Source organism: Corapipo altera, unplaced genomic scaffold (assembly GCF_003945725.1).
Source record: "Corapipo altera isolate COAL_440 unplaced genomic scaffold, ASM394572v1 174, whole genome shotgun sequence".
Classification (NCBI taxonomy): domain Eukaryota; kingdom Metazoa; phylum Chordata; class Aves; order Passeriformes; family Pipridae; genus Corapipo; species Corapipo altera.
This window is the reverse complement of record NW_020885022.1, coordinates 93,856-106,075: the sequence shown is the minus strand read 5'-3', so window position 1 is coordinate 106,075 and position 12,220 is coordinate 93,856. Positions and strand designations below refer to the sequence as shown.

At 58.2% G+C, this 12,220-nt stretch overlaps 2 protein-coding genes across 2 annotated transcripts in view; both read right to left on the bottom strand.

Moving 5' to 3' along the window:
- Positions 1–536: 536 nt before the first annotated feature.
- Positions 537–6,175, bottom strand: LOC113959128 (1-acyl-sn-glycerol-3-phosphate acyltransferase alpha-like). The gene is made up of 6 exons (XM_027667926.1): positions 5,747–6,175; positions 2,781–2,914; positions 2,047–2,222; positions 1,813–1,908; positions 1,445–1,517; positions 537–1,277 (listed from the first exon to the last, which is right to left on the bottom strand). Exons 1-6 carry the CDS (start codon positions 5,926–5,928, stop codon positions 1,081–1,083), a joined length of 858 nt encoding a protein of 285 aa, XP_027523727.1. The 5' UTR covers positions 5,929–6,175; the 3' UTR covers positions 537–1,080.
- A 1,878-nt stretch (positions 6,176–8,053) lies between these two features.
- Positions 8,054–12,220, bottom strand: part of PRR29 (proline rich 29) — a 4,640-nt gene continuing 473 nt past the window's right edge. The window contains exons 2-6 of the mRNA XM_027667881.1: positions 11,931–12,058; positions 9,829–9,964; positions 8,880–9,049; positions 8,690–8,760; positions 8,054–8,526 (exon numbers count right to left, since the gene is read on the bottom strand). Coding sequence (XP_027523682.1) covers positions 8,495–8,526; positions 8,690–8,760; positions 8,880–9,049; positions 9,829–9,964; positions 11,931–12,058 — 537 coding nt within the window. The 3' untranslated portion in view covers positions 8,054–8,494. The remainder of the gene's footprint in view (positions 8,527–8,689; positions 8,761–8,879; positions 9,050–9,828; positions 9,965–11,930; positions 12,059–12,220) is intronic.

The following is a 12,220-nucleotide window of genomic DNA, read 5'->3' as shown; positions in this document are numbered from 1 at the left end:
ATGGGAGGTGAAGCCTTGCCCACCCTGCTCCCAGCACAAGGGACAGCCCCCCCTGCAGTTGTCCCTGCCCTGCTGCAACCCTGGGGTGGCTGGGACAGGAGCTGCTCAGCTGGGAAGGAGCCAAATGATGTCCAAATCCCTGCCTGACTGCAAGGAACAGCCAGGGAAGCTGGCAGCTGGTGGATGGGTCTGGCTATGCCACGGTCTGGAAGCCATGGGGAGACATCTGGAAGCCTCCTGATCCAGGTGGGCACAATCCAGGATCCTCTGGGTATTTGGGGTTTTAATAGATGCTCTTTCTGTGCACTTACTAAGGCAGGGAGAGCTCTACCTCAGGGTCAGATCAGTGTCACTCTCCCCCTGCCCTGTGCTCCTCACGCCAGCCAGCACCACACCCTGGGGATACGCTGTGGTGTCCATAGGGATGCTCCATGTGCACGGATGCAGGCCCCCAACACGATCCTAAGGAGAAGGATTCCCCCTCCCCATGCTCTCCCCAGCTCCTCAGACAGAGGCAGGACACGAGCACACCCAGCACCAGCTACAGCCTGTTTAATCTTGCATCCTTGGCTCACAACTCAGTGTCGAGGATGCTCTTCCCACGTGGCAACATCCCCTGGACCTCGTGTCCCCCCAGGCCACATGCTGCACTCTGGACTCCTCCCCAGAGCTGGCTGTATCCCAACAACATTTTAGGAGCCTCTGGAAGAAGAACCCAGCACGCCCTTGGGGGAAGTCAGGGGTGGAAAATGGTGCTGTGAACCCCCAGCCCCGCCTGGAACATCCCCCCCTGCCCAGTGTGCAGGGAGGAGCCATCCCAGGGGACAGACACAGCTCCAGGTCTGGGGGACACAGGGGATGCACAGCCATAATGAGGGGTTTCGGGGGGCACCTCGCTCTGTTTTTGGGGAGCTACCTGGTCCCTGTCCTGCACTGCTCTGCTCCCCTTGCACCAGGGCACCGTCCTGCCGGGGCGGTGGCAGGGCTGGTGGACACATCCTCAGGGGACAAGGGGACAGCATGGCCCAGCCTCTGGCTGTGCCACCTCCCTTGTGTCCCCGAGGGACTCGCTCCCTCTGCCTAATAAGTGGTCCCAGTTGGGTCCTCCTGGCACTGGGGGCTGCCCGTGCCCCCGCCCTCGTCCCCGTGGGGGTTCCCAGACATCTCAGCCAGGGCATCGGCCATGGCCCCACGCACAGCCTCGGTCAGCTCGGGGACATCCTCGGGGCTCAGGCCCCGCGTTTCCACCTTGGGCAGGATTCGGATGGTGCACGTGCCTGGGAGAGAAGGGAAAGGCCAGGAATGCTGTTAAAGGAATCACCAGGAACCACCTTCACCATCAGCCGCCTCCCCACACCTCAGTGTCCCACGAAGAGACCCCCCCGTGCCTCCTCGCCCCTGCCAGCCCTGCCTTCTGGCACGGGAATTCTTGTCCATCACTTACCAGAGGTGAACTTCTTCTCCTTGGAGCTGAAGAAGTCCCAGTATGGGGAGATTACAATGGGGAAGATGGGAACCTATAGGACATGGAGGGTCAGGGGTGCCTTTCATACAGACCCCCTCCCCAGGTGGGACTCCAGCTCCTGTGGTGCCCCAGGCCTCAGCAGGTCCCTGTCCCACCCTAGGTCCTGCACAGCACACTGCCTATCCCAGGGGACCAAAAAGCCCTCCATCCCACTGTCCCAGGGTGCACCCCCACCCCGCTCTATCCAGGGTGAGCAGAAGGGGCAGATCATGGAATCTTTTAGGTTGGAAAAGACCTCCAAGACCATCGAGTCCAACCCTTGACTGAACATAAGGATATTCCCTCACCTGAGCCTGCACAGCCAGGTGGAAAGCCCCACGCTTGAAGGGCAGCATGGATTTGTTCTGGTTCCTGGTGCCTTCGGGGAAAACCCACACTCGGAGCTGCACAGGACAGGGAGAGGGGTGAGACTGGACCACAGCCAGGGCACCTGGGACCTTCTACATCAGTCCTCCACTCACCCCCTTTAACCCCACGGGTGTTTCCCCCCCCAGTCCCCCCCTCCTGCCAGCCCCCCTCACGTTTTCACGCCACATGGTCCTGGCTGTCTGGGAGATGACATCGATGGCAGCGTCTCGTCTGTGGCGGTCGATGAAGATGATGCCACTGAGCCAACAGGCCCAGCCCACAGTGCCCATGTACAGCAGCTCCTTCTTGGCAATGGGCACACAGCGCTCAGGAATGACCTCTGCCATGCCTGGAGGAGGGATGGCAGAGCTGTTAAAATACCTTCCCAACCCTGGATTATCTGAGGCAGAAAAATCAGCTTGGAAAATTATTCACTGCTTGGAAGTTTTAACTCCCAGGTTGGACAAAGCAGCTGAATACCAGGAACATATTTTGCAGTGCAGCCACCCCATCCCTGAGGGGTGATTACTGCAGAGAGGAACCCTCCAGAGGGGACAAATTAGATCAGTGCACAGATAGATTATTTAGTCATTTACATCCTAATATAGCACCAGGTTGGATTTTTTTTAAAACTTGATTTAAAGGACTTTAAGTCGTGCCCAATGGCTTCCAGAACCACCCAGCCCCGTGGCTGTGGTGACCTGGCATCATCTCCTGTTGTCCCAGCCCTCTCTCTGCAGCACACCCCTGCCCCACGAGCTCTTCTGGCCTAAGCCCACCACACTTCCCTGCAGAAATCCTGGGATTTGTGACCCCACTGGGACCCTCCAAAGCGAGCCTGGACCCCCCCCAGCACCCCAAAGGCTGCCCATGCAGTGATGGGCACCCCCCCCTCCCTTGCACGTACCCACGAGGTCAAGGGAAGCTTGGTGGTTGCAAACTATCACATAGGGCTCCTTGATGTTCAGGTGCTCTGTGCCCCTCACCTGCATCTTGATGCCACAGAAGCGTTTGAGGGGCAGGATCGCGGCGCGCAGGAGCCTGCGGAGAGAACCCGTGTGGGGAGCAGATCTGCACAGCCCCCAGGGAGCAGGAGGGGCCAGCCTGGCCTTGGTCTGCTGCTCTGGTGGATCTGTGTTCAGTCTCGGGGATGCTTTGCTTTTCCCAGCAAAATTTATAGCCTGTGTAACTCATAATTAACCCTCTACCCACCCCCAAGGTGAGGCCTCAGGGTCTCAGTAGCAGAGTCTGCCCTGCAGTTGCTGAAGAAGGACAGGGACCAGCACAAGCTGGTGGGAGAGGAAAAACAGGCTTTGTGGTGTCCAGAGATGATGGGAAAGCAAAAAGAGGAGGAGAGGAAGGAGAGGGAGGGAGAGGGAGGGAGGGAGAGGGGAAGAGGGGAAGGAAGGGGAGAGAGAGAAGAGGGAGATGGGATGGAATGATCACATCCCAGTGAGGACAGCTGCCTTGGCCAGGTGAGCTTCACCTGGAGGCTCCCCCAGGTGCCCAGCTGGATCTGTGTGTGGGCTGGAAGCCCAGAGCCCAGCACTGCACATACCCAAAGCCAGAGGAGCTGGACCACAACCAAGAGGTGCTGAGATGTAGATGGATGAGCACTGGAGAGGGACGTGCAGAGGGACAGTTTTGAGACAGACAGGTCCACAGAGATGTGGATGACTCCAGAGCAGCACTGCAGGGACCAAGATTTGTGATGCAGGTGGAGTAGGAGAGGGCAGGGAAGGGAAAACCAGACCAGATACACTCCTTAGAGGAAATAACAAATAGCTTCACTGGACCTGCAGTGTCGGGAAGAGGTGGAGGTTTCATTTGTGTGGCATCACACAGTGATGTCACATCCAGAGAGGGCTGGACAGGAAGGGTAAGACTGGGATGGCAGTGAAAGGTGATGCTCAGTATGAGAATAATGAGTGGAATGGAGGGAGGAGGGAGCAACAGGGATTACAGCACCACAATGGAGGTAAAAAGCTGGGCACTGTCCAATCCACAGCACAAAGAGTACCTGTGCCAGGGCCCACATACCTGGCAGTGACTGCTCCCAGGGAGCCCATGGGGAACAGGGAAAGGGCTCAGCACCAGGTAGCGGGGAGAAGTCTGGGAGGAGAGAGTAGAGGCAGACACAGAGGGAGAAGGAGGCGCGATGCTTAGAGGGTCCGTGGAATCAGAAGACCACCCAGCCGTGCAGGCTCAGAGATCTCTGTGTCTGCACAGAAGCAGTGCCCCAAAGCCAGGACTAATGACAGGAATGTGCTCCCAGCCGGAGGCTTTGGGATTTGGAGGAGAGGGAGCTGGGCGTGCTGCTCTGGTGGAGTTTGGAGTTGGTGGGACAAGATAAGGCAGAGTGAGTCACCCCTGTGTCACTGGGTATTCGCCCTGAGCCGGAAGCGTTGGCAGCGGGGCTGGAGCAGCCCTGCATGGGGGTGGGGGTGAGTGTGTGTGTGTGTGTGTGTGTGTGTGTGCACAGCATTCCTGCACATTCCTTGGCCATATTGATCACCATAACTGGTCTACTCTGGCCTCCAATTGGGAGGTCTGGAGACACACCATCTACAACGCTGCTGATGCCTTTGAGAACGCAGCAGGATCACCCTTGAGGAGAAAAGACAATGCAGAAAGAATCGTGCCTTGCAGAATTTACCAAAGGAGTCCTTCTGCTGTGCCTTTTGTAACTGGACGTGTCTATCTCATATTGACCTCTTTAGCCACCAGCGTGTTTGTAACAAACGTGGGTAAAGCCCTTCCCAAATCTTCGTTCGCGAAGCCTGGCCTGATGATGATGATGATGATGATGATGATGATGTGTGCACAGCATTCCTGCACAGAAAGGACCAGGCAGAGAGGCTGCACAACACACTGATAACATCAGACCTTTGACCACACTCCTGCCGAGGGCCACAATCCATCAGCACAGATCCATGATGGCTCGAGCTCAGCAAATACCTCAAGCTCGGGTATTTTTCACTCTGACATAATTATATCTCTGCTGGTATGTTATCATGCCCAGGAATCCAGCAACGGGATTGCAACACCCTTAAAAGCAACCAGATCTTCCTCTCGTGTTGCACAGCGACGTTATCTCGGCTGCCACCACCCCTGAGCACAGTGACAGCATGAGGACACAACTCATCGGGGCACGGCTGTGTCACTCCTGGCAGCTGATGGCACCAAGACACCCCAAAACCACAGAACCATGGAATGGTTTGGGATGGAAGGAGCCTTAAAAACCAGCCAGTGCCACCCCCTGCCATGGGCAGGGACACCTTCCACCAGCCCAGGTTGCTCCAAGCCCCGTCCAACCCGGCCTTGGACACTTCCAGGGATCCAGGGACAGCCACAGCTTCTCTGGGCAACCTGTGCCAGGGCCTCACCAGCCTTTGCCAAAGCATCATCCCTGAGGCTCCCACAGGGCAAGACTTGGCTGCAGTGCCAGGGAGACAGCACTGGATGTGTGTTTGCACCCTGCTAACGATGGTACCTCCAGTCTTTGCCAAACCCCCCTGTCACCCACCCAACTGATGACCTCAATGTTGCCATCAAAAATGATCTGATTTACTCTCCTTCTTGCCCCAGGGACCTCAAGTCCCGACCCAGCTGGCCACCTCCATCGTGGTGTAACCCTCCCTGGGCATGGCCAGCACCTCTCCACCACCCCACAAGGTGCAGAGACACCTTCACTGCCACATGGACACGACCACAGCCCTCGCTACAGCCCCAGGGCCTAACCACCAGCTGTGACACAGCTCTGGGTATGGCCAGGGCAGGAGAGAGTGTGTCCACAAAACCACAGGAGCTCCTCCACCCCAGCCAAGCCCAGCCATCTCCACACCATCTCCACACTCCCAAGGCCGTACTCACTTCATGTTCTCCACGGAGCGTCCCCGAAGAGCCGCGAAGGGGGACAGGATGGTGGCCATGGCCACGAGCCAGCAGTGGAAAAAGGCCACCTTGCAGAAGTAGTGGAAGGTGGTGTTGTACCTGTACAGCAGCAGCCCTGCCAAGGGCAGAAGCAGCAGCCCATGGAGCAGGACCACCTCCATGGTGCTGCCCCTGGCCAGAGGGTGCTGGGGAGCTCAGCCCTCGTCCCCGGGAGGAGGGCGAGTGGCGCTGGGGACGCCGAGGAGCGTGGCAGGTGACTCAGGTGTCTCCTGAGTGCGTGGGTGTTTGGGGCTGGTCCAGGGGAAGGTACTGTGTGTATCTCACCCTGTGCACAGGCCTGGGGATGGACCAGCTCCCATGGGATGCAGGGCACCCCACCGAGGGTGGAGAGTGGAGTGAGTCAGCGCCGGGACCCTGAGTCACCCCCGGTGTCACCCTGGGTAAGTGCCCTCCCGGGCTATCAAAAGCCATTGCAGTGACTCCAAATTGATGTGATCAGATCTGTCACCCACAAAAGTGTCCATGACCTGGGAATCTCTCCTGTCCAGCCCTGGGAAAGGGGGTCTCAGCTGGTAGGGACAGCAAGAGCTGGTCCTGGTCCATGCCCATCACCCCAGCAAGGCCTGTCACAGTTACCTGCTGGCACCGTGGCTGATCCCCAAACCTCACCCTGCAGAGTATCAGATTATTGGAAGATACCTCCCCAACTGGGACAACATCAGGCACGTGGTACCAGTGCTTCCCACCTCTCTTCTTCCCCCAGTTTGGGAAGAGGAGCCCCTGTGCCCTTTCCCTCCCATCTGCCACCAATGTCCCGGCAATGCCTCGGAGGGCTGAGCTCTGCTACCCCCTGCTCCCACCCCAGGCTGGAGGAGATGCCAGCCCTTGTCCAGAGGAGATGCCAGCCCTCGCCCCAGTTGGCAGCCAGGGGCTGCATTGCACTGGGTGTGCTCACAGGTACAATTAGCACCACAGGGCTGTAATTAGCCTCTCCTTCTGCTCTCTTGCCCTCGCACTGGGCACACAGGATCCAGGCCAGCTCTGGGCTGCCCTGTGGAAACTCCAGTCTTGCTTTCAGAAATCAAGTGCTTGTCACTGCTCAGATAACTGTGCCCTGGTCTCAGCCACCAGCAGCACCTCCCAGCCTGGTGGGTCCATGGCCCAAACCACAGAATCATAAAATCACAGAACCACAGCATGGTTTGGGTCAGAAGGGACTTTAAAAGTCATCTCATTCCACCCCCCTGCCATGGACAGGGACACCTTCCACTAGCCTGGGTTGCAACTCGAGAGTGTCCCAGTTTGACCAGTGACCCAGGGAGGGCTCAGGGGTTACGTCCACCATGGGTGTTGCAATCCCCATTGCTTCACCCTCCCATTCCTCTCATTATTCTCATATTAAAGCTAAGATTGGGTCGTATCTCGAGCCCACCCTTCCTGTCCACCCCATTCCAGGTGGCTCCTCGCCTCCTTCTTCCCTTTTTGTGTCTATGTGGAAACCTCTATGCACCAGCCTGGTCTCCCACCAAACTCAGCTTTGCTTTTGCATGTCTCCCTCCCCTTCTGCTCTGCCCAGCCAGTCCTGCCACCTCTCAGAGGGTTCCCAGCTGGAGGAGTTGGGCTTTCATGCTGCAACCCAACGTGACCCTCCTGCTCCACATTTGGGGGCTTCTCCTCCAGCTTCAGCAGGAGCCAGGCTGGGGAAGATCTGCCTGTCCCAGAGCTCAGGGAGGATAAAGTCTCCCTTCCACCCCAGAGGAGGGGCAGGGCAATCCTCGTGCCCAGTGGGGGCACCAGGAGGGGATTTAAGGTGCAGCTGCTCTTCTGCATCCTCTGAGCTCCAGAGGACCACCAGCCCTGAGGTCTCCTGCCAGGGACTCTTCTCTTGGGGACAGCATCAGAAGCAGGGCTGTGACCCCAAAGTGGGGTTGGGGAGGTAGCAGAGGCAGGGAACATCTTCCACCACCCAAAACACATCTCTCCCCACTTCCTCCAGCTTCCTGGTGAGCAGAGGGGACGCTGAACCCTGGGAAACTCCATGATCTCCCTTTTTCAGGCTCCCCCACCATGAGTGAGCTGCAGGGCAGATCCAACTCTCCCTGCACTCACAAAATATTCTGAGTTGGAATATGATCCACAAGGATCATCGAGTCCAACTTTTAACCCTGCACAGGACATTCCCAAGAGTCACACCAGGAACATCCCACTCTGCTTCCCATCCCCAACCCCAGTACCCCCTCACACTACACCAGCACCCACACCAGGCACTGATTTATCCCCCCTGGGTACAAGAGGCTCTGCACTCCCCTCACCCTCCAGTCCTGAGGGAGCCCCGCGTTCAGGCACAAAGCCATCAGCCCATGTAATTACAGATGCTTAATTAGTGACAGCAGGGCGCTTTCTTAACAAAGCAAATTAATTACAGGCAATGTGCTACATTGAGATCTGAAGGGACTAATGAAGACTGGGACCATCTGGGCTGGGAACATCTCCCCTCTCCCCTCCCACCAGGACACAGCACAGCCCGTGCAGTCCTCATGGACACAGAGATTGGGATCAGGATGTCACCTGGGGTTGGGTGACAGGCTTTGTGACAACCCCTGCCTCGAGGTGGCTCAGGGGGAGGAAACCACCCTGAACTGATGGGTATCCTGAAGCACCCATCCAGGACCTTCTGGGATCACAGGCTGGGATGTGCTAGAGGAACCACGTTGGGAAGCAGGGAGCTCACAGCCTCTCCTCCAGCACGCTGTAGTACTCTGTGGGGAAAGGGAGGAGCTGGAGAGTGTGCAAGGGATGTCCCGCCCTGGATCAGATGGATACAGGGAGCAGGGAGGGCTCAGCCTTGGTGAGGGCTGCCTGGCTGATCAAAGCCAGGGAAGATGTTCCTCGTTGAGGGACATGGGGAGAACGTGTCCTTACCTGATGCCGGCGGGACGTTGGGTCCCACGGTCCCGGTGGCACTGGGGGGTGGAGGAGGGGGCACCACACTGCTGGAGGGGAGCAAGGACAAGTGAATGTTGCATTGATGTTCCCCCTCGTATCCCAGATTGGGCTGGAAGTCCTGTTCCACCAGGGACCAGGTGGCATAAAGCCCCCCCTCGTTACTCACACCTCATCCTCAGCCAACGAGCCCAGGAACCGCACAGCCCCCGGACCCCGATCCCGCTCCGGGTCCAGCCACGGTGGGATGGGAACAGGATCCGGGTAGGGGGTGTAGTGATGGTGGAAAACCACAGCCTCCTCCTCCTCCTCCTCGGTCTGCAAAGGCATCGCCAGCGCCTGTGGGGAGGAACAAAAGGCGGGGCCGTGCCAGCTCCTCGTGCCCCTGGGCCCCTGCTCCCGCAGAATCAGCCAGGCAGTTCCCACACTTGGCTGCTCCCAGGGTCCAGCTGGGTGGGCTCAGCCCCCCCACAAAGCCCCACGGTCAGCCAGCGTGGGGACCCGGCTGCTGGGGACGGGGGGGTGGCAGCCCCATAGATGGGACCTCAAAATGCTGCTGGAAGAGCCCTTTTGATCCAGCCACAGCAGGGTCCAGTCTGGGCCAGCACTGCCCTGGCGGGCACTGGGAGGGCAGGGAGGGGGTGGATGCCTAGAGGTGCCAGCTGGCAGCGAGCACAGCAGCTGCCCAGAGCCCAGTTCCCACCCCCGCCCAGAAAGCACCATTGTTTCCCCCCGAGAAGATGAAATGTTTAATGTGATTTTGGTTCGAGGCGAACTTTAAAATGACAGCCCTTGCAGAGCCATCCTTGCCTGCTGAGCACACAGGGAAGGTCCTGGCTCTTCCCAGCTGGGCTAAACCACCTCCCAGCAGCCTGGATGTGACCCGTGCTGGCAGAGCTGGGAGTCAAACCAGCACAGAGAGCTCCAAAACCACAGGGGGCTGCAGAGCCTGCACTGAGCTGGGCTGAGACCACCCAGCTTCTGCAGCTGGAGGAGTCCCATACTGTGCCAGAGTGGGACATGGTCATTCTCTTCTCCTGAGCAGCTCGGGAAAGGTCCCTTTGCCCACCTCTTTGCTCCCTTGGTCCCTCTGCCCATCCAGCACCCCTGGACCCTACCTGGGCAGTGGCTGGGGATGGGCCAAAGCCGAAGGACGTCAGTACCGACAAAGCCAGGCTGTTCATCAGCACCTGGTGCATCTGGGAGTTTTGAATCATCATCAGCTCGATTAAATCTGCCAGAACGTGGAGGGTTCTGCGTCAGAGAGGGATCAGAGCAAGGGCAGGAGAAGCACAGCCATGGGATGGGGCAGCACCGAGGCTCATCCTCGTTCCCAAGCAGCGGGAGTGAAGCCAGACTTCCCCCGCCCCAATCTGGAAGGCCCATGCGGCATTTAAAAATTCTTTTGCTCGGATGAAGCTTTAAAATAGCCATATTTCAGCCTTTTCTTCTTTGCAAATGTGATTAAACATCTGGTCTGGCTCGCTGGAGGCTGATTAGTGGTGCTGGAGGCACCAGACTTTCCACCCGCTCGGAGGAGAACTGCTCCAGCTCTGGCAGCGTGCCATGGCTTGGCAAAGCCTCTGCCTTGGCACCAGCTGGCAGAGCTGGTGTCCTTGAGGTGGCAGGGCATGGGAGCACACCCAGGTCAGCTCTGCTTTGTGCCATGTCACACACAGGATGCTCAGAAACCCCCAGAGGAGGCAGGAACTGGGGCAGGACCACGGGGATGATCCCCAGGGCCCCCATGTCCATTCCTGGGAGCTGGGTCTGGGAGAAGAGCAGGTTGGGGATGTTTGGTGCCTCCTCAGCCCCTGCCTGGCTCCACACCAGGATCTGGGACCCAGAGCAGCCGTGCATGTGCAGATCAGCATCCCAGTCCCCTTGGCTGAGTTTCCCCTAGGCTGAGGTCAGTCCGACTGCAGAGGACACGCACAGTCTGGGTCTGCATCCCCAACAGAACATACCCATTTGAGGCAAGTGAGAAATTCCCCTGGAAAATACCTGTAAAGCTGCCAGAGGGGCTCCCCCTGAGATCCTGCTGGCTTTGTTCATGAGACCTGCCCAGAGAAGCTGTGGCTGCCCCATCCCTGGAAGTCTGGACAGGGCTTGGAGCAACCTGATCTAGGGGAAGGTGTCTCTGCCCATGGCAGGGGGTTGGAACTGGATGAGCTTCAAGGTGCCTTCCAAACCAAACCATTCTGGAATTCCATGATTCTGTGAGTCCCTATTAGTTGGAGTCTGGGTAAAAAAAAGGGTTTGGGCATCTCTGTGCCCCATGTGCCAGATCCCCAAATGCTTCAGAACTGCAGGGATGGGCTCCCAGGACACCCATGAGCTGAGTGGCCCTTCAGCAAGGAGCATCCCAGCACAGCCTGGGAGGTGGCCAGAGCTGGAACTGGGAAGAAGGAGTGGGCCAGCAGCCAGGCATTGAACCAGGGGGGAAGGACATGAAGTTCTGGCAGCTCTGAATGGATCCCACCCACGCCCAGGGCTCTGAGGGGCTGGGCTGGGTCTCTGTTTTCTTTCCACACCAATTTTCAGCATCATCTTTCCTCCATGGATTTTTAAGGACAATTCAATCTTCCTCCTCCCCACAGTGCTGCACAGCTTTGTCCATGGCCTGTACTCAGAGCCCACAAGCCCCCTTGTCTCTGCTCCCCCAGCCCTGGGTGGCACAAGGTTGGGTGAAATCCCTACAGACAGTTGCACATCCTGCCTGAACACCCCACGGGCTGCCACATGTCCCAGCTTGTTCCCATCTGGTCCCATCTCACATGGCCATGGAGCCCCTGTCACCATGGCTGTCCCTGGTGATGCTACCCATGCCCTCATGAAATGGGGCTTTGGACAAAAAAAAGCAGATGAATTAAAAACAAACAAACAACAAAACCCAAACAAACCCAAACAAAACCAAAATCAAAAACCCAAACCCCAAACAAACAAACAAACAAAACCCCAAACCCCCAAAAATGTTCCCTGGGAGCACCCCTGGTGTGGCCAAAGCCAGCCCAGACTTCAAAGTTTGGTAAACCCCCCCAAAATCCCATCCCATGGGGCCAAGCAGCCGTCCAAGGGCGGTGTGGCTGTTCCTGAGAGGCTACAGAGGGTGGGCACAGCCCCCCTGCCTGCCCTGCATCGGGAAAAGGCTGGAAAAAGAGAAGAGGATGAAGTTAAGCTGGGTTTAGCGCTGACCTCTGCGACCTCTCCCATCACGCACCTCCCCGGACGGGCGGGGGTCCCGCGGGGGGGGGCCAGGACAGCCCCGGGCCCTGGAAGCTGCTGGAGGATCATCACGGGCTGCTGGGACACCGGCACGGCTCCCTGGGGACATCGCAGGGATCGGAGCTGGAAGGGAGGAGGGAAAGGAAAACCCCAGGAATGTCTGCTCCGGGTTCAGCTGAGTGCCCTGTCAGCGGGGCAGCCGCGGAGGAGACGGGACAGGGGCTGCTGGCAGGGAGCAGGGAGCAGGGAGCAGGGAGCAGGGAGCAGGGAGCAGGGAGCAGGGAG